The 26,873-nt window shown below is 38.0% G+C and overlaps 1 protein-coding gene across 2 annotated transcripts; it reads left to right on the forward strand.

Annotated features, from left to right (window-relative positions):
* Positions 1-1,470: 1,470 nt before the first annotated feature.
* On the forward strand, positions 1,471-23,836 carry setd3 (SET domain containing 3, actin histidine methyltransferase). Of its 2 annotated transcripts, none has more exons than XM_016269708.1 (13): positions 1,471-1,542; positions 3,091-3,218; positions 6,243-6,335; positions 7,127-7,275; positions 7,965-8,037; positions 8,694-8,950; positions 16,112-16,170; positions 17,271-17,385; positions 18,340-18,414; positions 19,615-19,781; positions 20,898-20,983; positions 21,524-21,684; positions 23,281-23,836. In XM_016269708.1, the coding sequence occupies exons 2-13, from the start codon at positions 3,116-3,118 to the stop codon at positions 23,743-23,745; spliced, it is 1,803 nt and encodes a 600-aa protein (XP_016125194.1). In that variant the 5' UTR covers positions 1,471-1,542; positions 3,091-3,115; the 3' UTR covers positions 23,746-23,836. The 2 variants fall into 2 exon arrangements, with proteins under 2 accessions (XP_016125194.1, XP_016125195.1); XM_016269709.1 differs by having other exon boundaries at positions 1,497-1,542; positions 3,107-3,218.
* Positions 23,837-26,873: the final 3,037 nt, after the last annotated feature.

Genomic DNA, 26,873 nt, shown 5'->3' on the forward strand with positions numbered 1-26,873 from the left:
TAAGTAAAGAAAATAGTTGCATATTTTTATGAAAAGGATACGTTATGAATTTGGGCCAGTAAAACAGTATGTGCTGTTAACAACAGAGTAATATTGTCTCTGCTATGCTGTGAAGTGTTTCAAGTGAACACAATACCTAAATCATTGGTGTTGAACTACACGCATACATTAAAACTATTTTTGAAATCCAATTGAAAGCGTCCTTTATAAACAGATCTAGAACACACAACTACTGACGCTTTTGTATTTGTTCCATTTAAAGCACAAAAGAATCTGAAATGCTGACATTTTCCTATTTTCTTTTCAAATGCACTGCGTCTTTTGTGAATAAGGATTTGATGTTTGAATCTTTCATGAAATTCAATGTTCTGTGTAGCTCATCTGTATGTGAAACACATGAAGTTGTATTCTAGGACATACAATTCAGCGCAATGTAAATAACTACTATTACTGTAGAATACCTGTAACTAGCATGCGTTTGTATTTTAATAAGCTGTATGTAGCTGAGAATGGACTTGTATTTTAGCTAATAAAAATTCTAAATATATTGCAAATAACCCTCTTGTAGATTTGAAATAAAACAATCCTTCTCTTTGTATAAAGTCTGGTCTTCTTTTTGAGTTGTGTGAATTGAACAGTAGAAAAAAAGGCAGAGTCTGCCATCCACTGGAGGTTTGCTGGAGTTGAATGACTTGAGTTTTTGTCGTTTCCAGCAAATGATCAGAGAAATGAGGTGTTTATTAATTTTCAGAATATGCTATTTCCCAACCCTAGAAGGTCAAATTAAATATAGTATGAGCTGTTTTATTCTTAATTCATTCTATACGAGGTTGCCCATTTTCCAGCCCTGTATTAAATTTATCTAAAAATGTGTTCTACATGCTCACAATTTGTAAATATATAAAAATATAAATGTATGAAGTTAAAAAAAAAAATTATACATTGGTATAAAATACGAATAATTGATTTATCAAAGTATTAACTATTATTAAACACATTATAAATCACATTAAAACACAATAGAAATGATAAATGGTTTATAACAATATGTTGCATGCGTTACGTTTTACATGTTGTGGCTATGATTGACGGTTTCCTCCGCGAATCACGTTGCGCAGACTTTATCCTTTTATGGTCACTTTATGAACCCAAAGTAAACTTCCAATCACAAGGCACACAAGCCTTTTCTGTTGTGTAGTCAAACCAACCTTGTAAATCTGACCGAACGACCAGTAAAGTCACTGCAAACGGGTACCGCCTTAACGCGAACCAATAGATGCGTACAGTTTAGCATTGTGAAATATATTCACGCTTTAACCAATTATCTCACACGTAAGCAGTTGCGTGTGGAACATTAGCCAATTACAATACGCTTCTGTACAAGTTTAAGGCGGGACAAACGCAACAATGGGCCAATCCGCTTTTTGAAAATTGTATTAGGGCGTGGCTTTGCCTCCGGAGTAGGTTAGGTTTTACCAGCAGAGCGAGCAGAAGAGGATTGAATTCCAGGTTGACAGGAGGATCCGTGCAGTCAATTGGAAGGTAGTTTTGCTGTTCAATCTGATTAAATAATGTTTGCAAATGTGCACGAGGTGTTTATGATAGTCAAACATCATATACTAAGCCACATGCCAGCAAATGCGTCGCAAATGTACGCTTTGAAGGGTGTGTAATTCAACAGATTGCGAAATACAAGCATGCTGGTTATTAACACATTGAATGTGTCTCAAAATCTTGTGAGCAGCCTACCTAGGCGGCATATCTGGGCGTCGTAGGCGTGCTTAAAGCGTTCAGTACGCTCCCAAAAATGTTGCTGAACGTTTAAAATACTGTATGAACGTTTCAAATTTGCCTATGATGCCCTACAATGATGTTAATGTAGTCAACTAACCAGGTTTTGAGACACTTGGGCCATAGACAGACAGGCAGATAGATGAATGGATGTAAATATGAATGTATGGATTGTATGTTTCTTGAGGTATTAATGAATGCATTTGGATAATTCGTGATCACTGGACCACCCAGTGTTTAAAATGAAGACTGACATGCAGTGCGATGGTGTGTAATGTGAAGCAGGGGATCATCTACTGGTGGTTTTGAATGAATGCATTGGGCCAAGCGGAGTTATTTTAAGGCATCAATCTGCTTAGATCATTATCTAATATACTGATCTCGTGTTTTGATATGTGCAATTTATGTTGTTTGTTGCATGTCTTTTGCTATCTAATGCTGTCAGCCAGTATAGTTGCAGTGCTGCTGCTGGTGGTTCTCTCTTAAGTAGCTTACTTTTAAGTGTTTCAATCCAATTTGTTCAGTTCAGTAATACAATTGGGCCTGTCATTGTTTAGTAAACAGTTGGTTTGGGGTATTTGATGGACATATCCGTGGTCGAAATATTGGCAGCTTATGTATTCGTCTCTTGAGAAACAGCATTTTAAATAAATAAAATGGTATTTTTGATTTATTAATGAGTGATTGCTATCATAACAACAACAAAAAAGATTTCAAGACTTATGGTTTACTAGGCCTTTATGCTGTTGTGCGTTGCCCAAATTTGTACAGTTAGAGCAGCCAGACCGTTTTTGACATATGGGAACAGCTGCCATAGGAGTCATTATTAAATTGAACTGCATGGAAGTTTTATGTTAATGACACAAGTTTGTTGTATTTGATGAGTTTCATGTAAGCCACATGTTCAGTGTTTACAACAAAGTACCTGATTTAGTGCCCTTTGGCTCACTGTAGCCATCCGTATAATCCCTCACAGAGACCATTAACCTTTCTTGGCAGTAATTCTAGGTTCAGAGATTATTTGGATGTGAAACATTCACATGTTTCTACCATTTAGTTATGAATATACTGTACCTAGTCCACTGGACATAAATATTTATAAGAGGTGTAAAGTCAGTACTTCTCAGACTATTGGCTCATTTATTGTACAGCCTTCTAGGTTGCATGAAGCAGATATGAAACCTGATCATGTTGTGGCTTGATTTTTACTTTAATTTTTTACTAATTTTGAATTTTTAATATAATCCCATTTAATTAGTTTTTATTCATTTTGTTGCTTTCAACTTGCTATTATTACAGCCATCCTCTCTCCCAGACCAGCAAGATGGGTAAAAAGAGTCGAGTGAAGACCCAGAAATCAGGGACCGGGGCCACAGCTGCGGTTTCTCCGAAAGAGATGATGAATTTAATCTCTGAACTGCTGCAGAGTGAGTATAAAGCATTATGGCTGCATTCTTGTTCTGATATACTGTTGGATGAATTACTCTCATGAGGAGCAACACTGTGCATCACTGGTACACAAAAGGCTTTTGTAATTATGCCATAATCGCATCACATGATTGTTATAATTAGAGCCCGACCGATATATCGTTTTGCCGATATTATCGGCCGATATGAGCCTGTCGCCGATATATCGGTATCGGCGAATATGCCGCCGATATGAATTTTTTTTTTTACAGAACATATAATGCCGATAAAATGCTTGAAATGGTGTTATTACTTAGTTTGTCCAGCAGAGCACGCTCCATTGTTTGCTACTGGCGACCTGGATGAAACACTTTAAAGTTTAAGTCTATGGAAAACCATTGAAACTTTGAACGGCCATTTCTCCGTAACGGCGCGGCGATTCCGCACCAAATTGGAGGGTGGCATTCGAGAGGCTCCTCGAGCTGAAGGGATCCCCCGAATTTGGTGGAGATCCGCCGGCGCGTTCGCGAGATAGTGACACCAGTCAAAACTTTCACTTCAGTAAGGAGGTTTCTTGTTCAGACAGCAGCATTCAAGTGTTGTCTTACTCGACCCTAAGTGCCCTGCGAAGTGGACTTCACATGAAATTCCGCCATGATTCCAGTTCCAAGGGAACGTACACGTTACATTCAAAGGGCATTAAAGTGCGCGAGACGTGAATTTATATTGTATTTATTTACAGAGGTAGGGGAGAGCGGGGCACAAAGTAACACTTTTTGACTTTCTCAGTTTGTGTAAATCCACATGGGGTTCAGAATATATATTTTTTTTATCAACAGTAATTTTACACGTGTCTAGTACAAATGTCGCTTTGTTTCATAATTACAGTGTATATGTTTTTCTTTATTTACCCTCAAAAAATGGAAGTGAAATGTGACAACATGCCCCGTTGGTGGAACACATTGTAACATCTGAGGGGCACGTTGTAACTTGACCATGACAGCTTAAAATCTTATCTGATCGAATGAAAAAAATATACAAGACAAACTAAAATATTGAGTAAATAAATAAATATATAATTAATTATTATTATTATTTTGTTCAAATAAAATAATGGCGTTTTTTAAGAATGAAAAATAATCTAATTTTGGAGTTTGACAATGAACACATTGCAACCATGCTTGGGACGGCCCACATAAACGAGCAAAAATGCATTACATGTCTTGAAATAATAATTTCTAAACATTAAACATTGACTGTCAGTCTTTATTCACCTGTTTCTCGTTGTTTCTCATTAAAATTAAAGTAAATGTAAATTACATCGCTAATGTCATAGAATAGCACATTGTAACGCAGTGTTACAACGTGCCCCATCTGCGCAACTGGAATTTAAAACTGGTTAGTGTCTTCTGATAGTAATCAAAGCACTAAAAAAAAATCTGAACTGATAAATAACAGATTGGAGATTAAAATAATAGCATATTTGTCTCATTTTAAATGAATAATAAAAACTGAGATCAAAAATTTACTTAAGCCAGAATTTAAATGTTACTATGGTAAAATAAATATTCAAACCCCGTGTGTTACAACTAACACCCCATTACTTTGTGCATCGCACTCATCGGAAGTTTATTGTTAAATTGTTAAATGCCCTTACATATCTCTGTCACCATTATAAGTGTTTGATCACCACATTTGAGTGATCATTGCAAAAAATGTGTTTATGTATATATATTCTGTTTATGTATATACTGTATTCTATATATAGTACCAGTCAAATGTTTGAACACACGAATGGGAAAGTGTCCAAACTTTTGACTGGTACTGTACTATAATATACACAAAGAATATCGGCCGATATATCGGTATCGGCCTTTCTTTTACTCCCTAATATCGGTATCGGCCCCAAAAAACCCATATCGGTCGGGCTCTAGTTATAATATTTATTATGGCAAAAAAGTATGCAGCTGGATACTGAAAATTGAGCCTCTTTAGTTAGAATGGTTTCTTTGTTTAAGAAAATCTATTTAGTACAAATTTAATAATCTGAAGCTTTTATCCGAATGGTGCCACCTGAGGTTAAGTGCTCAAGGGTATGGTGGTATTTCATGGAATCATTTGGTTATCAGTCCAAATTTGTAACTACTGTGTCAAACAGCTCTTTGAATTTGCGTGTCTCATTTTAGGGAGGACATGCACTTGTTTATAATAAAGACCATCCTTTATATGAAAGGATTTAGAAAAACTGTGAAGACCACAATTTTCACACAAGCAGCTATTAAGAAGACATAAATCAGCCAGCATTTGGTTACCCCAGGAAATGTACTTAAAGGAATAGTTCACCCAAATTAAAAATTTGCTGAAAAGTAGTTTTTTTGTATTGGAGCAGATTTGGAGAAATTTAGCATTACATCGCTTGATCACCAATGGATCCTCTGCGGTGAATGGGTGCCGTCAGAATCCAAACAGTCCAAACAGCTGATTAAAACATTACAATAATCCGCAAGTAAACAACACAACTCCAGTCCATTAATTAACGTCAAAGCGAAAAAGCTGTGTTTGTAATAAATAAATCCATCAAGATGTTTTTAACTTCAAATTGTTGCTTCTGGCTAAAATGCAAGTCCTCTATCCATAATATTGCTTTCTCAAGTGAAATGCTCAGCTTTTCATTTCACAAGATGTTAATTGATAGATTGGAGTCATGTGGATTACTTGTAGGTTTTTTTTTTTTTTAGCTGTCAGTTATTCTGACGGCACCCATTCACTACACAGGATCCATTGGTGAGCAGGGGATGTAATGCTAAATTTCTCCAAATCTGTTCTGAATCTGATGTAGAAATAAACTCATCTACATCTTGGATGGCCTGAGTGTAAGTATCTTTTCAGCAAATTTTCATTTATTTTTGGTGAACTATTTCTTTAATATGGAGCACTAAGCTGTTTCCCCCCATAGTCAATCATTGTGTTTTGTTAATCTAAGCATAAGTGATTGTTAAATATAAACTTATTGGAATGTTTTTTATTTTCTTTCTCCCATTCAGAGTGTAGCAGCGCTGCTCCATCTCCTGGGAAAGAGTGGGAGGAATATGTTCAGATCCGAGCTCTGGTGGAGAAGATCCGTAAGAAACAGAAAGGTACACAGTTGCTTCATATTAATATGATTTAGCAGTTTTGAAGCCTTTACGTAGCATGGTTTGCCTTGTGATTTGCCATTGGCCATTTTTAAGGAGTAAAGTATTAAACTGTCCTAGTTGCAATAAAAAAGAGGTCAGAAAAAAGCAGATGGTGTGGAACACCCAGATGTGAAATTAATTCTGCAATTTTCTTGTGCTTATGACTTTTTTTTTCTGGGTGAATGAGAAATTATACAGAATGTTTTTGAAGATCTTTTCCCGCACAATTTGGCCACAGGCCATTTGTTTTTGGCCTGTTCATTTTGCTATAAAAATGTTTCGGAACAACATGAGGGTAAATACATTTTTGGTTCTTTTAAGAGAAACATAAGAGGTCTAATCAGCACAAAAGATGGCATGTTACACATTTCTTTATCTGATAGAATGACTGTAATATGCTCATACACAGTAAGTTATTGTGCTGTGGCAGACACAGAAATATCTTCGGTTACATGACTTGAGTAAGATCCTATCACATTACTTAATAAAATACTCAGTGGGAGTCTCAGAGATGTACATTAGAACACATAAATATCCATTAGAATAAATGTTAAACGGCACATTATGCAGCAGGATACACAAGAGTAATAGGTAGCACCGTTTAGGTCCACTTGTGTGGTTTCACAGTAACATAATACAGTAGAGTGCCATAGAATAATGGAATTCATTACCAGAGAAAACTTCTCACGCTGATGTTCAGTATACATACAATAGCTAAATTAGCTAATGTTGGGATAGTATTATTTCCTCAGGGATGTCAGTATCATTCGAGGGAACCAGGGAGGACTTTTTCTCCGAGCTGATGACCTGGGGTGCAGAATGCGGGGCTTCTTGTGACGGATTTGAGATCTCCAACTTTGCAGATGAAGGATATGGCCTGAAGGCTGCCAGAGATATCAAGGTTGGTCTCTTTCTCAGCTAGCCCAGGGATTGTTTGATGGTTAGACTTTTTAGACTATTTTAGTTATACAGTATGTCGAATACATCGTTTTTTTATCTGGGTTTATTGTTTTTACAAGTTCAGTTCTTGCAGCACCTTTTTCTCTAAATGGGCTGTTCCTCGCCAAAATAAGCTGCAATATGAACCAGATCTCATGCTGGTAGTCTTTCTGGCATCAAGCACTTGTGTATTATCGAGATTCAGTCCATTGTGCGACATGCTGGCTTTTTCTGCCACCTACACCTACAGCAACTCATCTTATATATATGTTTTAGATACAGTAGATGGTAATTATTTGTGTGGTCCTTCTTAATGGTCAGTGACCAAGTGGTAATTACAGGTGTGTATATGTATTGATCATAGCTGTTTTCACCATCGTCTTTGTTAATGCTTTAGAAGGGACTATATAGAGGTTATTGATCACTGCACATCATACTTTACCTCCAGACTTGATTGAGTCAATGTTCAGATGGTTTTGAATGGCTGCTACAGTTAGTCTCATTGACGTTTTCAGTTGCTTTTGCTAATTGCTAGATATAAAATGCATTTTTAAGATGCTATTTAAAAAAAATTTGAATTTGAATGCGTCATGAAAGGACTAGCCCTGTAATTAAACTAAATTTGTGTGTAACGTTTTCTGTCCATTTCAGGCAGAGGAGCTGTTCCTGTGGATCCCTAGAAAAATGCTGATGACTGTAGAATCTGCCAAGAACTCTGTCCTTGGTGAGTTTGCATAGTTATAGCAATGCCAATCTTTGACCTCAAACTCTGACAATGACATGTCACATCTCTCCCCACAGAGAAAATGGAGACCACTTTTATATAAATGTTACTTTATTGTTCCAGGAATGTTAAATACAACTTTTAACTCTGTCGACAGTATCTGTGACATGCTGTTGATTACCACAGAAAATTTATTAGACTTAAATTTTTAAGCCTACTTTCTTCCATTGTGAATGTTTATCTACAGCGTTGAGAGGAGAATGATCACATGAGCTCTACCATCTTCTTTCCTGTTGGCTGTCGCTCCCGAAAGTCGCTCTTCATTTGCATAAAGTTGGATGATTCTGAACTTTGTCGCGTCGCTGGACACGCCCTATCCGGTCGCCAATGGTCGCTGTCACTTGCTGTCGCTTGCTGTCGCTCGTGTCCCCGGAAATCGCCAGCTCTCCATTGAAATGAATGGGATTGTGTCACCTGCTTGTTGCGTGTCGATTGTAGTGTGAACGGGGCTTTAGGCTTTCAAACATACAAAGCTTTCAGCTCAATTACACAGGTCCAAAGCAAAACCTAGCAAAAGTGAAAAGAACTTTAGTTGTGTCTAGAAAACATTTGAACATTTTCACAGACTGACTCCTAAATTCACCTTTTATTCACAGGGCCGCTGTACAGTCAAGACCGGATCCTTCAGGCCATGGGCAATGTGACTCTGGCTCTACACTTGCTGTGTGAACGGGCCAATCCCAGCTCACCTTGGCTGCCCTACATCAAGACACTGCCTGCTGATTATGACACACCCCTGTACTTTGAAGAGGAGGAAGTGCACCACCTGCTGGCCACACAAGCCATACAGGACGTACTCAGTCAATACAAAAACACAGCGCGGCAATATGCCTACTTCTACAAAGTCATCCAAGTAAGTCACACAGATTCTCTCTTAATTGTTGGTGTATATGTGTGTGTTAAATTAAATTAATTGATGTTTTTCCCCCAACTGATTAATTTAGCTAGGTTTTAAATTTCAGGGTGTCCACGGGGTCTTAAATAGTATTAAAAGTTGATAAATCAATTTAGAGAAAATTAAGGCCCTTAAAAAGTCTTAAATGCCATTCTCCAAGGTATTACATTTTGTATCATCTTTTCATTATGTATATTTGTCTGAATAGTGGGGTTCTGTGTATTTTATTTATGGAATGCCGCAAGATTTGACTTCATCCGTTATGGCTCTCACTGACTGACTGCGCCGCTGCGTGATAGCACGGGGCTTGTTGATCACGCTCACGCTGAAATTCTGACCATTACTGCACGCTCCCATCCGCTCCCGTGATTTTTGTGTCCGCTCCCGCAAACATTCTAATATTGTATATAATTTTCGCGCATCAGGGCGCCGCTATCAATATGTGGAGTATTTAAATCCCATTTGAATGAGCGCTCTCAGTTGTAGTTCACGTTCACTTTCGCTATCGCACGCGCACTGTGTAAAGGGAGCACATCCTACAATAAAATATATTTGTCAATGAGCTCGGGATCTGTTGAGGAGCAAATCCTCCAACGTCTTGTCAGTTATCTCTCCTTACTTTTGACCCGTGATTAGTCAAATCTGACTTCTGCAGCTCTTGTTGGATGCAGCGTTGTTGTTTTTTTCCACGAAATTGGGCCATATGGGTTGATTTTCCCCATTGGGTTAAAGGTTTGAAATATTGCATAAATTACATTTGGTTGAAATGCTTGTACTGAAACCATTTTGCATTCTACCTGTAATAAAACTGTGCTAAATGTTTTGGGCCACACTAGTAGGAAGCATTTGAGCTGTGTTTATGATAAATGTGCATAACAGTGACTGTAGAATATGTATTTTAGGGATGGAAATGACATTTTTATATTTGGGACATGGTAATTGCGCTACTTTGGGCTGTTTTTTTTAACTGGCATGGGCTTGGGATGCACAATTAAAATGATGTAATAGTTGTGATCATTATTTTACCTTCCAGGGTCATTCAGACTTGATCAGGTGCAGTACTGACACTCTGTCAAGTCTGCATCAAATCAAGCACTCCGTAATCACAGGTAAACTGTCTGACCAGTCAGATGTTTGTCATGAGAAGTGTTCCACAAAACAGCAATGGTTCGAGTTGATGTGACAAATACATCTTTTGAATATACTGTGAGAACTCATTGCCCCGTTAGCTCCTCAATAAGTTTTATCAGTTGTTTTGTTTAGTGGTTTAAGTCTTGTTTCTTGGGTTGCATTGGTTAGTCACTCAATTAATTCTCTTGTGCTTCGTTTCCCCCCTTCTGAATTATATTGCATTGATAAGGAGTTATCACAAAGTAAGTCTGTTTAGTTGCGCTTACAATCAGTATATAGTAAATGTCGCCGATGTAACCGATTAAAACTGGCGATGAGGTCTTAAAATGTATAGAAAGTCTTAAAAAAGGTCTTAAAAGGTATTACATTTTTACTCCATGATTCCTGTATATACCCTGAATTTAGAGAGTGACAAATGAAAACATGACAGTAAAAATCTTAACTGAATTAATTAATTGTACTGCCAAAAACATTTTTACATGTATAAATGCATTTAAAAAAACATAAAATTAATTTAAAGCCTTTTGTTTATGGAAAATGCAATGTGGTGTGATTGTGACTTTTTTTATAGCTTAAATCAGGCACTTTTGCCTTCTGCATACTGTTTAACACACATTTACATTTACCTAAATAACCTAAGAGGTTAATATAGGTCTTACTTAAGCATCTAGTCTCCTTTTCAGCTATAGATATCCCTGAATACACCACAAAAAGTGCACACAACTTTCTACTGTTGACTCATAGAGTTGTGCTCCTATTTTGGCAGTTTTGATGAGTGCGGTGACTGATAGCCCTATCTGTGTCTCATACATGGACTGCCAGCCGTTTTGAGTGCAGGGCTTTTTAAGCAATCAGCTCCACAAGTTATTCAGACTCTCTAGCCACATGAATAGCTGTCCTTTACACTGCTGTCTGCTGAGGTGAGGAAATCCAGTTTTAAAAGGATCCCTGCCGTTGAAGGCACATTGGAGATGGGTAAAAGGAGCTTTATAATGCCCTCTTGCACCCAATTTCAGGGCCCCTGATAAGCTGCCATTGACATGGCTCAGAGACAGTGCCACAGTGGCAATCTTTGGCCAGCAGGGGGAGATGTTTATCCCTTAATGTAGTGTTCAAAGCAAAACATGAGCATGAATTAGTTTGCTTTTAAATAACAACATGCATGTGCAAAATTGTTAGATTTGGTGTTAGAAAAGACTATGATATGCCAACTGGTATGATTCTTTTTACTCTGCTTTAATAAGAAACAATAGAAATTTACTTCTAGACTAGAATATCTTCTTATCTCATATGCTTGTTTCCACAATTCAAACTAAACCGTAATCAGAAATGTTGAGTTTTGTTTTTAAATAAGTCCAGTGAATTATCTGTGCTTAATATTCAGTGGTAGCCTAACTCTTATGTTTTAAAACATACGATCTTTCCACTTTGGACCATAAAATGTAATTTCAGTGTTGTGATGAAAATCTTGAATATGCAGATTTATGATTATTAAATGACACATTGAGATGGCAGTTCATTTCAATGGGACGTAATCTGTCCAATAAATTTGATCCCGTTTCTTGGACCTCCTCTTGGCTATTAAGGAAGCAATAATATGCTCTTCCAGTTCTCCCCAATTTTCATTCAAAATCTCTGCCGGTACATTTTGTTTCTTTCATTAGATGACTGTCAATTAGGGAAAAGAAACGAATATTTCACATTACTGTCAAGATAAGGCATGAAATATTCATGCAAATAGTTAATGTATTTGTCATTTTGTCTGCAAATCTGCTGACATTTTCTTTATTAAATGTTTTCTAGTTTATAAAAGGGGGTTGGAGTGTAATTAGGAGCAGTATTATTGTTTCTCGTACTCTGTTAATAACTTTAATCAAGTGTATTTATACCGTTTTCTATACAACGACTGAGACAAATAACAGGAAACACAATAAACTGGAATATATGCATCTTCTACTTTAAGCCATCGGCATCAGTCATCAAAAAGTTAATCAATTTGCATATGCAGTGAACGTTTTATTGTCCATTAGGTGGCAGAAGTGAGTTAAGCTTCTAAAGATACTGGTCTAAATGAAATGAACTTGGTTAAAGTTTGTATTGCTAAAATAAAGCTGGAGGACCTCATGACCTATTGGTGTAATGATTTACACACTGATCGCACTTTTTAATGAACAAAGATTCATTCTGCGTGCATTCGAGTAGGAGTTCGGAGAGAAATGAACATGTAACTTTTTTTTTTGCTCATCTAAAGCTCTGTATTTTTTTTTTATCTAGAGAGGTTCAGTTGAGGGGGAGGGTTGTCTTGCTGGCCCTTCGGTGAGTGTCCTGTCCGCTCCTCTCCTCTCTGCTCTTCAGGTTGGGAGCCAGTGTCACTGTAATGACTACTGTCAATGTCAGCCTCTCTTCTGAGGCGGCCGCAGATGACCGGGCTGGAAAATTAGCTTGTCGCATTGGCTTTGAATTGAATTGACCTGATTGTACCTTCCACACATGACTGACAACCCCAGCATCCCCCCCTTCTTCTGCTTCCTCCCACCGCCTGCTTTATCTGGTCCCTGCCTCCCCCCTCCTCCCGGCTTCTTCTCGGGAAGAACTCAGAAAGCAAGGCCCTTCACCTGCTGGAATTGAGGAGCTTTTTATATATATATTTGCCTGCGTGAAGAGGGATAGGCTGTTGTCAACGCCGGGTGCCCTCAGAGGAGTATCAGAGCGCCTCCCGTGTCCGCGGGGGACCAATGATAGCCGCGCGTTCCTCGCTGGGGCTGGATGCGTGTGTGTGTGTGGGGGAGGTGAACCTCATAAGGTGACCCCGGTATGCAGCGAATGCAAAGTAACCTTGGTGTGCTGCATCTGCTGCTGTTGATGAGAAATGAACAGGGTCCCAGTGGTATGCTCTCATCCCACCCCCTCTTTCTGACCTTCCTGATGCAGCTCGGAAAATAAGGGAGAGTTTGCGATTGTTGAACGACGACGTTCGTTTCATCATTTTTATGCACAAAGTCGAATGTTGAAACAGTCGACGTAACGAAAGTAAGGACTAAAATCAATCCCGTTTGAACCTCAGCATGCGCACGGATGACGAGCTCTCTAATGTCGGCCAGTGCGGCGGATGGGGTGCTTGGGGATCTCAGCTCCAGAAAGACCTCCTGGAGGCCACCGGCCAATTAGCCGCGTTTCCCGCCGTTCTCGTTAAGGAGAGCAGGCGCTCGTGGTGGGAGCTTTTGTTTTCTAATTGATTTACAGGGCTCGTCTCTCTCTGAGCCGCAGTGCCATTGTGGCACATGATGAATTACCTCTCTCTGGTGATGCTAATGCATCACCAGCTGAACCTGCAGCGGTGCAGCTGCCCTTTATCTCCAAAAACTACACCTCATCAAACGTGCCGTCTCAAACTACCTCTGTATGTGCGCACATCCTACATTTTTCCAGACTAGAGGCCTTATCCTAACCCACAGTGCTCTGAGGGATCCGGGCAGACCTCTTCATGGCCTTTCTGCAGCCCTTCCCCCTGAGGTTTATCACTCTGTTCAACTAATTATTGCCTTAATTGAGTCTATTAAGGTACTCGGGCACTCGAGTATTCAGTTCTCAGAGGGCTGAAAATATCATTAATGGCACTTTAACCCTTTTCAGGTGGCCTATAATGGTTACCGATGCTCAAAGATGCCTCGGCACATCTTATTACAGGAAGTTTGGAGAACTGCTTGTGACTCTCTGGAGATTTGCCCTATTATGTCAAAACCTGTAATATGCTTTTTTTTTTTTTTCCCCCTCCCATCCTTACATGAACCACTTCCCTTCATCTGCAGTGTGAGGCTCAAACCCAAGTCACTGAATTCTTACTCGTTGGCTTTACCCAATGCTTATCTTTTAATGGTTGTCCATCACCCTGCGTGAGCGCTACTACCAAGTCAGCCTGTTGCCAGAATTGGGGTTAAAATGAAAGGAAGTGGACAGGCTTTGCTCTGTTATTATATCGTGCTTTACGAATTCACAGCTGACCTGTAGACCTTCATCCACCTGAGCGTGTTAGACTTTTGCCTGGTTGCTCAAAGAGAAGTACAAGTTCTTATGCTCTGCTGTAGGGCTGCAACAATGTCAAAACTGGACTGTACTCTGCCGACACACTGAGTCACAGGTAAAGATATGATGTGGCCACATGGTTTCACCGTCTTCGCTAAGTGTGTGTGGGTTCTAGAGCAGCGAGGGGGAATACAGGGCTCAATTAGTGTCAGGGAATTTGATTAATGGGGAGAGACGTGGAAGGTAAAAGTTATCCACTACTTCTGAGCGCTTGCATTTCATGCTTTTATTTCTCAGTTTGCGAGCCTAATGGTGCAACTTGGTTGACAGAAGGAGTTTGCGCCCCCCTTCCAGTAAGCACATGTATGTCTCGGAGACATCTGTGAAGGAGCGCATCACTGGAAACCTTCGCATTGTATTTGAAAGGTTGTAAAACTGTCACCTTGTTGTCATTCCAAACCTGTATGACTTTTTTTCCCCATGGAACACAAAAGGAGATGTTTTGCGGTGTTCATTCTGCTCTTTTCCATACAACAAAAGCTTGTAGCATGAATTTAAAAGCACCATAAAAGAAGTCTTCTGATGTCATGCAATAATGACAAACATTATAATTTATATTACTATTCACTGAATTTTTTTTGTACTGTTCAAGCTTTATGAGTCTTGATTGGTTACTGCAGGGATTCTCCTTTTTTTTGTGTCAGCTAGTTTACTAGTATTTAAAGTATCCCCTGAGATTTTATGTTAATATTTTAATAATTTAACAAAATATTCACTTTCACGGTTCGTTGTTTGGTTAATAGCCACATGACATGCAGGTAAACTAATAAAATATTTCATTTTGTGTGGAAAGTGTTATAAAAAAAAAACATTATTATTATTTTTTTATTTTTTTTATATTTGTTTTAAAATTATTTAATTATCAGGTTTTCATCAAGCCATGGTCAGTTGTTTGTCATTTGAGAATTACATTTTCAAACATTTGCTGGATGTTGATTTAACATTCACTGTAACGGATTAGCAATGTTGAGCAGAATCTTAAAAAAAAAAAAACAATTTACAGTTGAAATCTTCGTTGCAAAGATGTTTTTATTAAGGACGTTATTTTGTATTCAGATCTGTAAGTGATTTGTCTTTTGAAGTTTGCCAAGTTCACTTTTTCTTTTGTTGTTTTGGTTCCAGTGTCTGTTGGGCAATTTTATCACTCATTCTATGTCGTGATTATGATATTCGAGCACAAGCTTTTTGATGTATTGTGTTATATACATATCAGCACCATTACGGTTTGCACGGTACCTCATTGTGGAGTACAGTGCTTCATTTCACAGGACAAACGCCACACACACAGCTGTGAGAGCACCTGTGGGGGAAAAGAAGAATATCCTTCACTCTCAGCTTCATACCTACGTCTATTTTTATGGCTCATTTTGCATGTTCAGGAGGGTGCTACGGGCCGGCTGAATTAGACCCTGGCATTCTTTGCTCCCTATTTTTTATTTTTTTCCTTCTTCTTTCTTTTTCTTTCTATGGGATTGTAGCTTCTTTTTTTTTCCCCTCTCCATGACACCCGCTGCAAATGAGCCCTTGGAGGGAGAGAGTCTGTGGCTTTAAATGTAGATTTCTGTGGCACCAGTGGCTCTCTGTCACACAAATTGATGAAGCAGATTTATGACGGCTGCTGGGCACAACAAATTAAGTTGACAGTGATGTATGGGGGGCTAATGCCACCATGATCCTTGCATAGCACCACTGGACGCTCTCTGCCTGGCTACACTCTTGTTAGGATCTGTTAGGCAGCCACATAATGAAATTCCACTGACTGATTTGTGTTTTTTTTTTTTTCCTTGCTCTTTCTTTACTCCTTTCCCCCTCTACCTCCATATCTCCTTCTCTCTTGTCCTTTACTCTCTTTTTTCTCCTTTTTCCTTCCCTCCACTCTCTGTGTTCTTCATCTTCAATTCCCAGACTCATCCGAACGCCAGCAAACTGCCCTTGAAGGATGCTTTTACCTTTGACGACTACAGGTTGGTTGAAATGTCCTACCATGTTAAAAAAAAGTGGAACTTCTCTTCCCTGCTGAGGTTCAAAAAAAGAAAAGAGCAGGTTGTAGGGCTACGCGATGGCCTTTAAAAATTAGGCGTTTGTTCTCATTGTTCTTTCATTAGCACCAAATTATCTGTGAAGGAATAATTTATCATTGGTCCCCTTTCATCTTCAGATTGTTGGATATGATGCAAGTCTGTGCTCTCATTGGGTAATGTGTGAAGAGAATGGAATTGCGTCTTGTCACAGCTAATGTTGTCTTCGGTGGACTTCATGAAGTTTCTTTTAATAATTAGATTATTTATCTGGTTTATTATTATAAACCAGATTATTTAGACTAGATAAGACCTTTTTTTTCCTTCAGGACAAATCAGATATAAGGTAATTTTATTGCCTAATATGCAGACTATTAAAGCAGCTATATTATGTACTTTTAAAAAATATTTTCTCTGAAGTTCATTTGTAATGTAATAAGATAATTTTATGAGCATTTTTCACCCTTGCTTTGGCTTTAAGAATTAAACAGGCCATTTTTACTCTTGTACATTTAAGAATTCTAATAAGCAAATGACCCCTGTTTTGATTGGTTAACCTTTTTGCATGAAAAATGAACATCAGAACTGAATGTTTATTTTGTTAGCACACATTACTTGTCTTGTGGTGATCAATTAATCTACAGTAACAAATGAATAAATAAAATGTATCATTTGCTGAACATTCTAGCTAGAGATGGTGAGGGTGGTGATGTAAATGCCATGTAGATTTGAATGACCTGTGTTTGCAGATTAGTGTCTATATACATGTTCTGGGTGGACTGGGAAGGCAATTTTGTTTTGGGTGTACATTAAACTCAAAAAGATTTTAAAAGAGCAAGAGAAATCCTGTTTTCCATTATATTTCCCTTTAACATGTTCAGCAGTTTTAGTAGATCAAACATGTTCAGCAGTTTTAGTAGATCAAATGCAAAGACAATACTTTGAAATGATCCAGAAATGATCCATTATTTCAACCAGTTTTGTGTCTGTTACAAATATTGCACCAGTTTTGAATCTGTAATGAAGCAATGACATTTGTATATCAGGTGGGCCGTGTCCTCTGTGATGACCCGTCAGAACCAGATTCCTACAGCAGACGGAAGTCGGGTCACACTGGCCCTCATCCCTCTCTGGGACATGTGCAACCACACCAATGGCCTGGTGAGTTTATAGCGCTGCTTCAAAATGAACACAGAGCTCCCCATCAAAAATAATTTATGAGTAGCAGAAAGCTTTTGCAACTAATTCAGTTGAACCATTTTCCTATAAATTCCTGCATGACATGGATGTTTACAGTGCTTTCACTTGTATTGCAGTCTTGAAGTACAGGAATAAAACATTTACTTTTAAGGAATGCAAGAACATCTAATGTGATTTTTCGGTAGATTATGCCATCATCCCAAGGGATCTTTTATATTTATTCGGATAATTTGTCTTTGATTGCGCTTTGTAGCTCTTGCCACAGAGCAATATATCGCCTCTGTTCACATGATTCTGTAATGCACTTATAGATCCTAAAACAAAGTTTTGTTTCCAATTATCATGTGCATTGAAAATCACGGTCATTAAAATGTGTAATGAAATGGTTTTCTGGTAATCCCATGGTTAAGGTTTAATAAAAACACATTCTATGTGTTTCAGCTGTGTTTTACGGACAATTTACTCCGTTTATTTGATTTAGTTGATTTCTGAAGATTTTAAGAGATTTAATAGTGAAGGATTGTATTTGCTAGGGTGTGTTATTTTAATAGGTTGACGCTATAACTTTTAATAAGTGGCGTTTATTTGTTGGATTTGCCCTGTTGTTTTGATTTATTTATCTTATTTTTACCCACAGATATATTTCATAAACTAGCCTTGCAGTTGTGATTCCTAAATGTTCATAATTACCATTTTAATGTGGTAATTATATTTTACATTTTATTACATCAAATATTATTACATAATATTACATTTTATGTTCAAGTAGCAAAAAATTTTGTTGTGCTGACCATTTATGGCTGATGGTCTGATAACAAATGGACAGTGCTAAGGTGTCCAAAATGTTGTAAAATACACCTCAGGAGTATATTAAGTTACTCAAATATGAACAAAACCTGTTCTGTTCTGTACTAGATTACGACTGGCTACAATCTAGAGGATGACCGATGCGAATGTGTGGCTCTCAAAGACTACAAAGAGGGTGAACAGGTGAGACTTACAACACTATCACAGCAGCTCAACCATCTTAAGATCACAATTAGGGTGAGCATTAGTCTTTACAGCAGAATATCTCCGACAATATCACATCTTCCCATGTGATTGACATAATCAGCGTGTGGATTTTCGTGCTCTGTCCACCTAATGCACATTTTAAATTTCTATTTGCGCACTTTCACCTCAGTGCTATTGCTGTATGCTTGTGCTTCCGTGATGCATTTATCAGCCAGCGGTCATTATGGAGGCCCGGGGGTAATATCAGAGCGGAGGCATTCAGATCCAGCCATGGGAAGAGCGGATACGCGTGGCACACAGTGACAGGCCAGGTATACACCCCCCCCCCCCCCCCCCCCCCTTTTGTTTGTGGCAGTGGGCAGCCCAGAGGGGGTTGTGCCCCTTTCATACCCCAGTAATTGATGAATTGTATGCGGTATGCAAATGAGAATCCATAAATCTTATGAATGACAGCTTAATTTATGTGAGCCTTAATGAATGCAGGATTAGATTTTAATTAAATGTCCTCAAAGGCACCCTGAGTTGTACATTGCATTTTTGTTCTCTCTCTCGCTCTCTTTCCCCCTCTGACTCACTCTTTCATAGACTACCATGTTAATCTTAAGTCTTGTTTCCTGTGCACATCTGTCCTCTCAAATGAAGTATATTCGAATTATTTGATAAGATTCGCAGAGACAGCCAGTGGAAGAAGAAAGAGAGTGCGGGGGCCGGTGTGTGGGACTCGGACAAGCGTTGGGGGGGAGTAGGAGGGGCGGTTTCTGGAGCGTCGCTCCGTACAGAGCCGTTTGATCCCTGATTCCTGTTGCTGATTTCACACTGGGCCGGAACTCAATGTGGAGAGGCTGAGAACAGAATTGAACTGTGCTTTTCTTGCCCCCTCTCTTTCTCTCCAGCACTATGTTTTATCTCTCTCTTTCACACTCTCTTTGCACAGCACTATCTGTAAATGTTGGGGATATACTGTTGAGCGGAAGACGTGAGCAGTGTTTGAAAGGACAGTAGTATGGGAAGGAAGTTTTCTGGGCTAAATTGCCACTGGTCAATATCACATCCGTTCCCATAGACCTGTGCATCCATGAGTCCATGAAATGAAGGGCAGTGCTTATACTCATTTATGAGTTACTGTAGTAATGTGTCGTAGTTATGCCAAAAGTTTTCCGGTTTCTATCCCCTCAGATTTACATATTCTATGGTACAAGATCCAATGCAGAGTTTGTGATCCACAATGGTTTCTTCTTTGAGGACAACGCACACGACCGCGTGAAGATTAAGCTGGGTGTGAGCAAGAGCGAACGTTTGTATGCCATGAAGGCCGAGGTTCTGGCTCGTGCTGGGATTCCTGCGTGAGTATCCTGTACAGGAATGACAAACCACATGATGCACGTTGAGTCAGATGTTTGTTTTTCTTTTGTAGCTTTTCTTTTTTTTTTTTTTCTCCATTATTTCTGTAGTGTTCAGTCTAGTTTTAATTCCATGAAAACCCATTAGACCTCATAATTGTACCTCATACTCTTTATTTTTTTGCTGATAATAATTCTGACAATGAGCCGCTCTTCATAGCACTATTTGAGCTACAATGCCCTCAATAATTATTTGCTTTAGATGAGCCATGAAAAAGTGTCATCATATGAATAGTGAATAGGAAGTTTGAATAGCCACTTAAAGACAAAAATTATCTAATAACTTTACTTGGAGAACTGCTATATGATTAAAAAAAAAAAATAATAATAATATATATTTTTTTTAATTTAAATTATTTTTTTTTTATTATAACTATTTTGAGTATTATTAATTGATAGATGATTTAGTATAATTTAGGTGTATTTTTCTAGAGGGTGGCAGTAATTCTGGAGGGGAGTTTACATGTAATTTTTTTCCCCATAAACTTTTTTTTTTCTGTAGCTGTAATCTTCAATGTGTAAGGTTTTCTCATGTTAACATCCCTTTCAATCCCCCCTGTAGAGTCATACTGCTGCAGGAATCATCATCCAGGTGTAACAGAATTACAGTGCTGTAAAACCTCTTCTTTTGTGGCATAATACAATCAGTGAATTTTCTGTCACACAGATCAATATCCTTTAAGTCTCCAAAACAAAATCCACACAGGCCCGTATGAAATTACCCTTTGATTCAGGTCATAGCCGAGATGCTGCTTTTCATCCCACTGTAAGTCAGACAGGAAGAGGCCATAGATATGCTCCAGTAATTAAACGGTAAATTATAAATGATTGAGCGTGTTTTTAAAAATGCATCAAGTTCAGTGGCCTCTCATCGCTTCAGATCAATCAGTTGTCATGCGACGGGGAGCAGCGCCGTGGTCTCGTGCAGGCAGGAGGCTTCCATTAGCACCTGCCGGTTCCGCTGGAGTTAATTGGGGTTTAATTTGAGAGAGGTGGGGGGGGGGAGTCAGTTGAAGTAACACCCTGCTTTGAACCCTCTCCGGTTCTTCTGCTCCTCAGGTCCAGTATCTTTACCCTGCACTGCAGCGAGCCGCCCATATCGGCTCAGCTCCTGGCCTTCCTGCGTGTCTTCTGCATGACTGAAGGTAAGAATCTTTGTTTGTCCTGATGCCTTCACGTCTGGCACCAAGGTACCTGTGGGCCATAAAACAGGAAATGAGATGCCATATTTCATATCACATTCTTACATTAAACTAGTCAGGACAACAAAGCCTGAACAAGTGTCCCTCAGGTGTCTAATTGATCAAGACGGCAGATGTGTGGAAGGACTGATCCAGAGTCAGTGAAATATTAATAAGCATCTATGTAGGAGAAGTTTTTGTCATAAATCCCATAAAGCAAGGCCATGTCCTCTGGCAAGACCTCTTAAGTCTGAGCTGATGCATTATTCAGAATTTTTATGTTAATTTTTAAACGAAGAGAAGCCCCTGTGCTGGGGGCTTCTATTTTACTAGTGTGACAGGATTCAGCGGTGTGCACGAGCAAAGCACTCGTTCGGCAAGCCCTTTCATCTCGTTAGCAGCCGTGTAATCATACCTTACATAATCGCCGCAGATCAGACCTGCTGGCTCACTTGCACGGCAGATTACTCCCTTAACCAGAGAGGTGTGCGTTTCTGATTGCAGAGGAACTCAGGGACTACCTGGTGGGCGATCACGCCATCAACAAGATCTTCACCCTGGGCAACACTGAATTCCCTGTCAGCTGGGAGAACGAAATCAAGCTGTGGACGTTCCTGGAAACACGGGCTGCGCTGCTTCTCAAAACATACAAGACATCATCTGAGGTGCTGGAAGAATGGCAAACAATCTTTGAACTTTCACACAGATTTTATAAAACATCTTTAAATAGTTTCAAAAGTTTAGTTGCATAGGGTACAAAGGTAGAAACATTCTTCTATTTGCTGCTCGAGAAATATTTCTTAATTTATTATTATTTTTTTTTCAGAATTCTTTGACAATTAAAGTTCAAAAGAACAGCATGTATTTGAAAAATAAATATATTTTTAAACATAAATGTATTTACTTTTGATCAATTTAATGGGTCCTTACTGAATAACATATCTAATACAAATGCACACACACACACATTTACTTAGCTATCTAAATGAGGACAATGCATAGACTTCTATTGTTTTTACATATAGATAAACATTTTATAACTTTACCAAAAGAGTCCTGCTTTTTTTTCTGTGAATACAAAATATGCTGTATAGTTTTGTACATACCGTCAAACCAGAAATTATTCAGACACCAGATATAATTTTTGATATTTATTTACTAGTGGGTGCAGGACACTTTAGTTCATTTATGTAAGTGAGGATAGCAAAATAAAGGAAACTGACATATTATACCCAAAAATTCTTCATACAGTGGACTACCAGTAAAATTGATAAAAATTTGGGACCAAAAATGAATCAGACACTTTAAACTGACCATGTTTTGCTTAAGTGTTTTTCTTTCATTGGTAATGCAACCTTTTTACACCACAGACTGAACTAAATGAAGCATTGCTTGGTAATTGGTATTATATAATTGTGTACTTAAATTGAACAGCTGACAGCTATTCAACCTAATTCATTACATAACTTTCTATCGAAGTTATCTGACATTATCAAGATTAATTTGATCTGACACAGTTTAACTCTAAGCTCTTGTCATATTTTATTACCATTTTCTAAACTATAGTGAATAAACTGATAATGTGAGATGTTATAATGGTGTGTGAATACATTTTGGTTTGACTGTATACACACACACACACACACACACACACACAAATTGTGTCAAATGATTAATCGTGATTAATCGCATCCAAAATAAATGTTGTTTATGTTTTTGTTTACATTATATATGTGTGTGTACTGTGTATATTTATTATGTATATATAAATACACTCTCATACAGTATATATTTTGAAAATATTTCCATTTATATAATTTATATTATATATAAATTTAATATACAAATATAAAATTTTTCTTAAGTATATGCATGTGTGTGTATTTTTATACATAATAAATATACACAGTACACACACGTATTTAAACAAAAACTTATTTTGGATGCGATTTAATCGTTTGACAGCACTAAATATGTGTATAAATGGAACAATATAGCATATTCTGCATTCATGCATATTATATTTGTGCATGCACACTTTTCGTATTTGCTTTTTGTTCAAATGAAAACATTGAGCCAAAATGTGGAATGACTTTTCTGTCAATTTAGAATGAAACTTTCTGTTTCTTACAACAGTAACTGCAGATAGTTTGTCATAAACTGATTTTGTAATCAAGCCATTTTGTTTCCGATTGGTTAACAATAATGATCATGTTAACCAATCATTATTAGTTTAAGATCTCTGTTGTTGTCATGTTCAGGAGGACCGCTCCATGCTGGAGAAGCCTGACCTGTCCCTGCACTCCCGCATTGCTATAAAACTACGGCTGGCGGAGAAAGAGATTCTGGAGCGTGCTGTGTCCTGCTGTCGGGCCAAGCGCCTGCACTTCCAGAAACAGCTGGACGAAGGGGCCCCGCTGCCACTGTACGAAGAAAGCGACATCGCCCTTTTGGAGAACGCAGATGCTAAACTCCCCATAATCCTGCGCAAACTGGAAGAAGACGACGAGAGTGTTCAGGAGGAGATGAACCTGGCTCAAATCAAGCCGGACGCTGCCTGCGTGGACTCCTCCAAGATGCCCGTTCTTAACGGCGAGTGTAAAGATCTCAATGGTACTCAAGAGGATCCTCCAGGAGGTGATGCGGTGGTGAAAGAGAGTAAGGCTGAGAAGCACGACCCCAGTACCAAACGAACTGAAGGTGAACCAAAAGATGGCGGCAAATAGTCATAACCAGCGCACGGTGGCAATCTTAGTTCCTGCTATTTATTTATTTTCGTTTAAGAGACCCACAAATAGGAGCAAAAGCTTTCTAAACTAAAGCAGTGGATTTCAGTTTATTTAATTATTAAATGCAGCTTAAGTATGAGCTAGCTCAAGCTATAAGAAGCCTGTTGTTTGTTTTGATTTTGTTTTGTTGGAGATTTTATCAGTGCCACATTTGGTTTCTTTTGTAGTAGCTTCGCTCGTCCTGCCAGTAAAAGGTGGTAGCAAGGTGAGGAAGTAGCCAATCATATAGACTCCCATCTAGATGAAGGCTTTCTCGGACCTCACAAAATGAAAGAAAAATAGATATATCAGACTTTAACATGGTAACGTTGCCAAGGATGTTTCTGTTTACTCATCTAAAATGCTGACTGGGAATTTTACTTCTCTTTAACCAGCCGCGCTTGACGTTTAGTGCTGCTTGACAATCATTACTCTTATGTTCTGACATCGATCAGTAAAGAGATCATCACTGCCTCGCTGCAAACTAGTTACTCTACTCGCATAAAAAGTAAGGTTACTGAAAGACGTCAGTCCCAAAAAAAGTATATATTTTCATGCACTTCAGAGAACAGTCAGTGCATTCTCAAAGTGAGCATTAGTTTTGGTTTTGAACCAGAGGATAAGAGGTTGTTGGTGACCATGTGGTTACTCTTTGCTCTGAATGTAATTCAAGGTTTGTGTGTTAAAGCCATTATATATATATATATATATATATATATATATATATATATATATATATATATATAAAATTAAAATTATAAAAGTATCTAAATCATACTCAAATAATAAAGTATGATTTAATAATAAAATTTTATTTTTGTTTAAGGCTTAAGTTTGCATATGAAGCTATCATATGGCTTCGGAAGACTTTGAATATAGATTTTTTTTTATTTTTTAAAGCTTTTCAGCACAGCTTTTTAACATAATATATAGGGTATAATATGAGTGTAAGTAAATAATAAAAAAAATTCTGAAATAATTATTAAGTTATAGAGCAGTGTTCCTCTACCCAGTCACATGATCCATCAGAAATGACTTGGGTGTTGAGAAATTATCAAAATATCAGAATACGCCCCCAATGTTTTGTTATCCTTTTGAAGCAAAAAAACTTTAAATCCCCGAAATATCCATATAGCAACTCAACAACCCATATTCAGCAAAAATTGTTTTTGAGAAGAAGGAGGTTCTTTGTGTTGTAGGTCTTGAGTCCATCCTGTAATATATTCATGGTCTTGATTTTGACTCCGCGTTAAAACTGTCCAACTTAACATACTCGGGTCTTGAAATGTAATGGAGCGAATCTCCATTACAACACTGTCTTCTAACAACCAGTGAACCTTTTATTTTTAAGAATGAGGGTAAAAGTTGCCCCTTCATAGTTTTAAATTCTGTCTTATGCCTCAGCACTTAATGCAAAGTGGGAAAGTTGTCTTGTGAATGCTTTCTGCTTGTAGTCAGATCTGTCTTTTAAGCTATTCAGGTCTTCTAATGCTCAACCAGTGTCTGTGGCCTTGTTACTCTTGAGAAGAGCAGCTCTGCAGTTCACACAGTGTCTGCCTTGAATCAAGGGTTATTGGTATCTTGTACTTTTCTACTCGTGGGAAGACCCTCTTGTTTGTATTTTAAGTGCTAAGCTACCTCTGCAAATAGTTTGGTATGTGAGACATTAGGTGGTCGGAAACGGTCTCCAGTTGAGGCAAAGGTCGCGCAGGTGAAAGAAAGCAATTTTGTTCTTGTATGAGAATACTTCAGCATGCATGACTTCCGGTCTGTGGTTTCTCAGCTTGGGCTTAGTTAAAATGACACATGGCTGGAAAGTGTTAACGGTCATATTTATAAAGTGCTCTTGAACAATCACAGAGAAACTGTCTTGTGTTCTCCCACCCTTTAAAGTGATCACAGTTATGTTTTTTTTTCTTTTTCTGAAGTGTAACTTCATGTAGTAGCTGCGGCTTCCTCTGACCACGCTACACTTTGTTTGTCAAACAAGTGTGTGTATATATATGAGGGTTTTAGGAGGGCAGTGTTTATATTGTCTTAGTAATTTTTATAGACGCAGTTCAATTTAAATGGCTAATGTCTATTGCCCCCCAGAAAGACATCTACCTATTTTGAAGTACGAGCTTTGTTTTTCAAGTGTCCGCACTCTATGCTGTGTATTACAGGCCATTTCAGAAATAAGGGTGACAGCTTTAAAGTCAACATGAAACTATGTTCGCAAAAGCAGTTGGGAAAGGACTTGATTTTATCTATTGGGAATTGATTGGCTTTTGAAGTGTTTTTTTTCTTTTTTTCTTTGGGGACACATTGAATAATAAGAGTACTGGGTGATTTTAGCAGAAAATGAAAGTCTTTTTGGAGCTAAAGCAAGTTTTTACATTATGATAAACTAAGCTCACTAATAAATAGTTCACAGTTGGAACAGAATGTATATTAAAGTCACCATGAAATAAAAATTGCCATTTTTTAAATGAAATTTTGCAGTGTTTATTATAATGTATTTTTAATTTTATATATATATATATATATATATGTATATATTAACCAAACGCATTCTATATGAGATAAATCAGATATACATCAAATAAACACAATATTACAACGTAAAATTGCACAAAAGGCTGCAAACGAACAGCGCGCATCTGAAGTGTCTGAAGGAAATAATGCATTATTTATCGGCTTTAAGATATCGGCCAAATTTTCTTATTGGGCCGATACCGATAACAGAAAAAATGAGCATTTATCAGCCGATACCGATATGGTGGCCGATATATCGTGCATCCCTAATATATACATTTGAATTAGTTTGTGCTGCAATCTTTAATCAAATATATTAACTTTCCCTCCCCCTGAAATGGCAAAACCAAATCCTGCCGTATGTTTCTGTTTTATGCTGACTTTATTACAACAGTGGATTTTGACTGTTGACTTTACAGCTTTTCTTTTTTTTTTATTAGACTGTCTCTGTTTTAGTGCAAGTAACTGCAGTTGTAACTGCTTTCAAACTGGTTATACTAAAACTAAATAGTCTGCCTTGGTTGGATTGGTGTTCCTTACCTAAGCCACACCAATTGAACCAATTGCTT

The sequence above is a fragment of the Sinocyclocheilus grahami genome, unplaced genomic scaffold, assembly GCF_001515645.1.
Source record: "Sinocyclocheilus grahami isolate Dianchi unplaced genomic scaffold, SAMN03320097.WGS_v1.1 scaffold54.1, whole genome shotgun sequence".
Classification (NCBI taxonomy): Eukaryota; Metazoa; Chordata; class Actinopteri; order Cypriniformes; family Cyprinidae; genus Sinocyclocheilus; species Sinocyclocheilus grahami.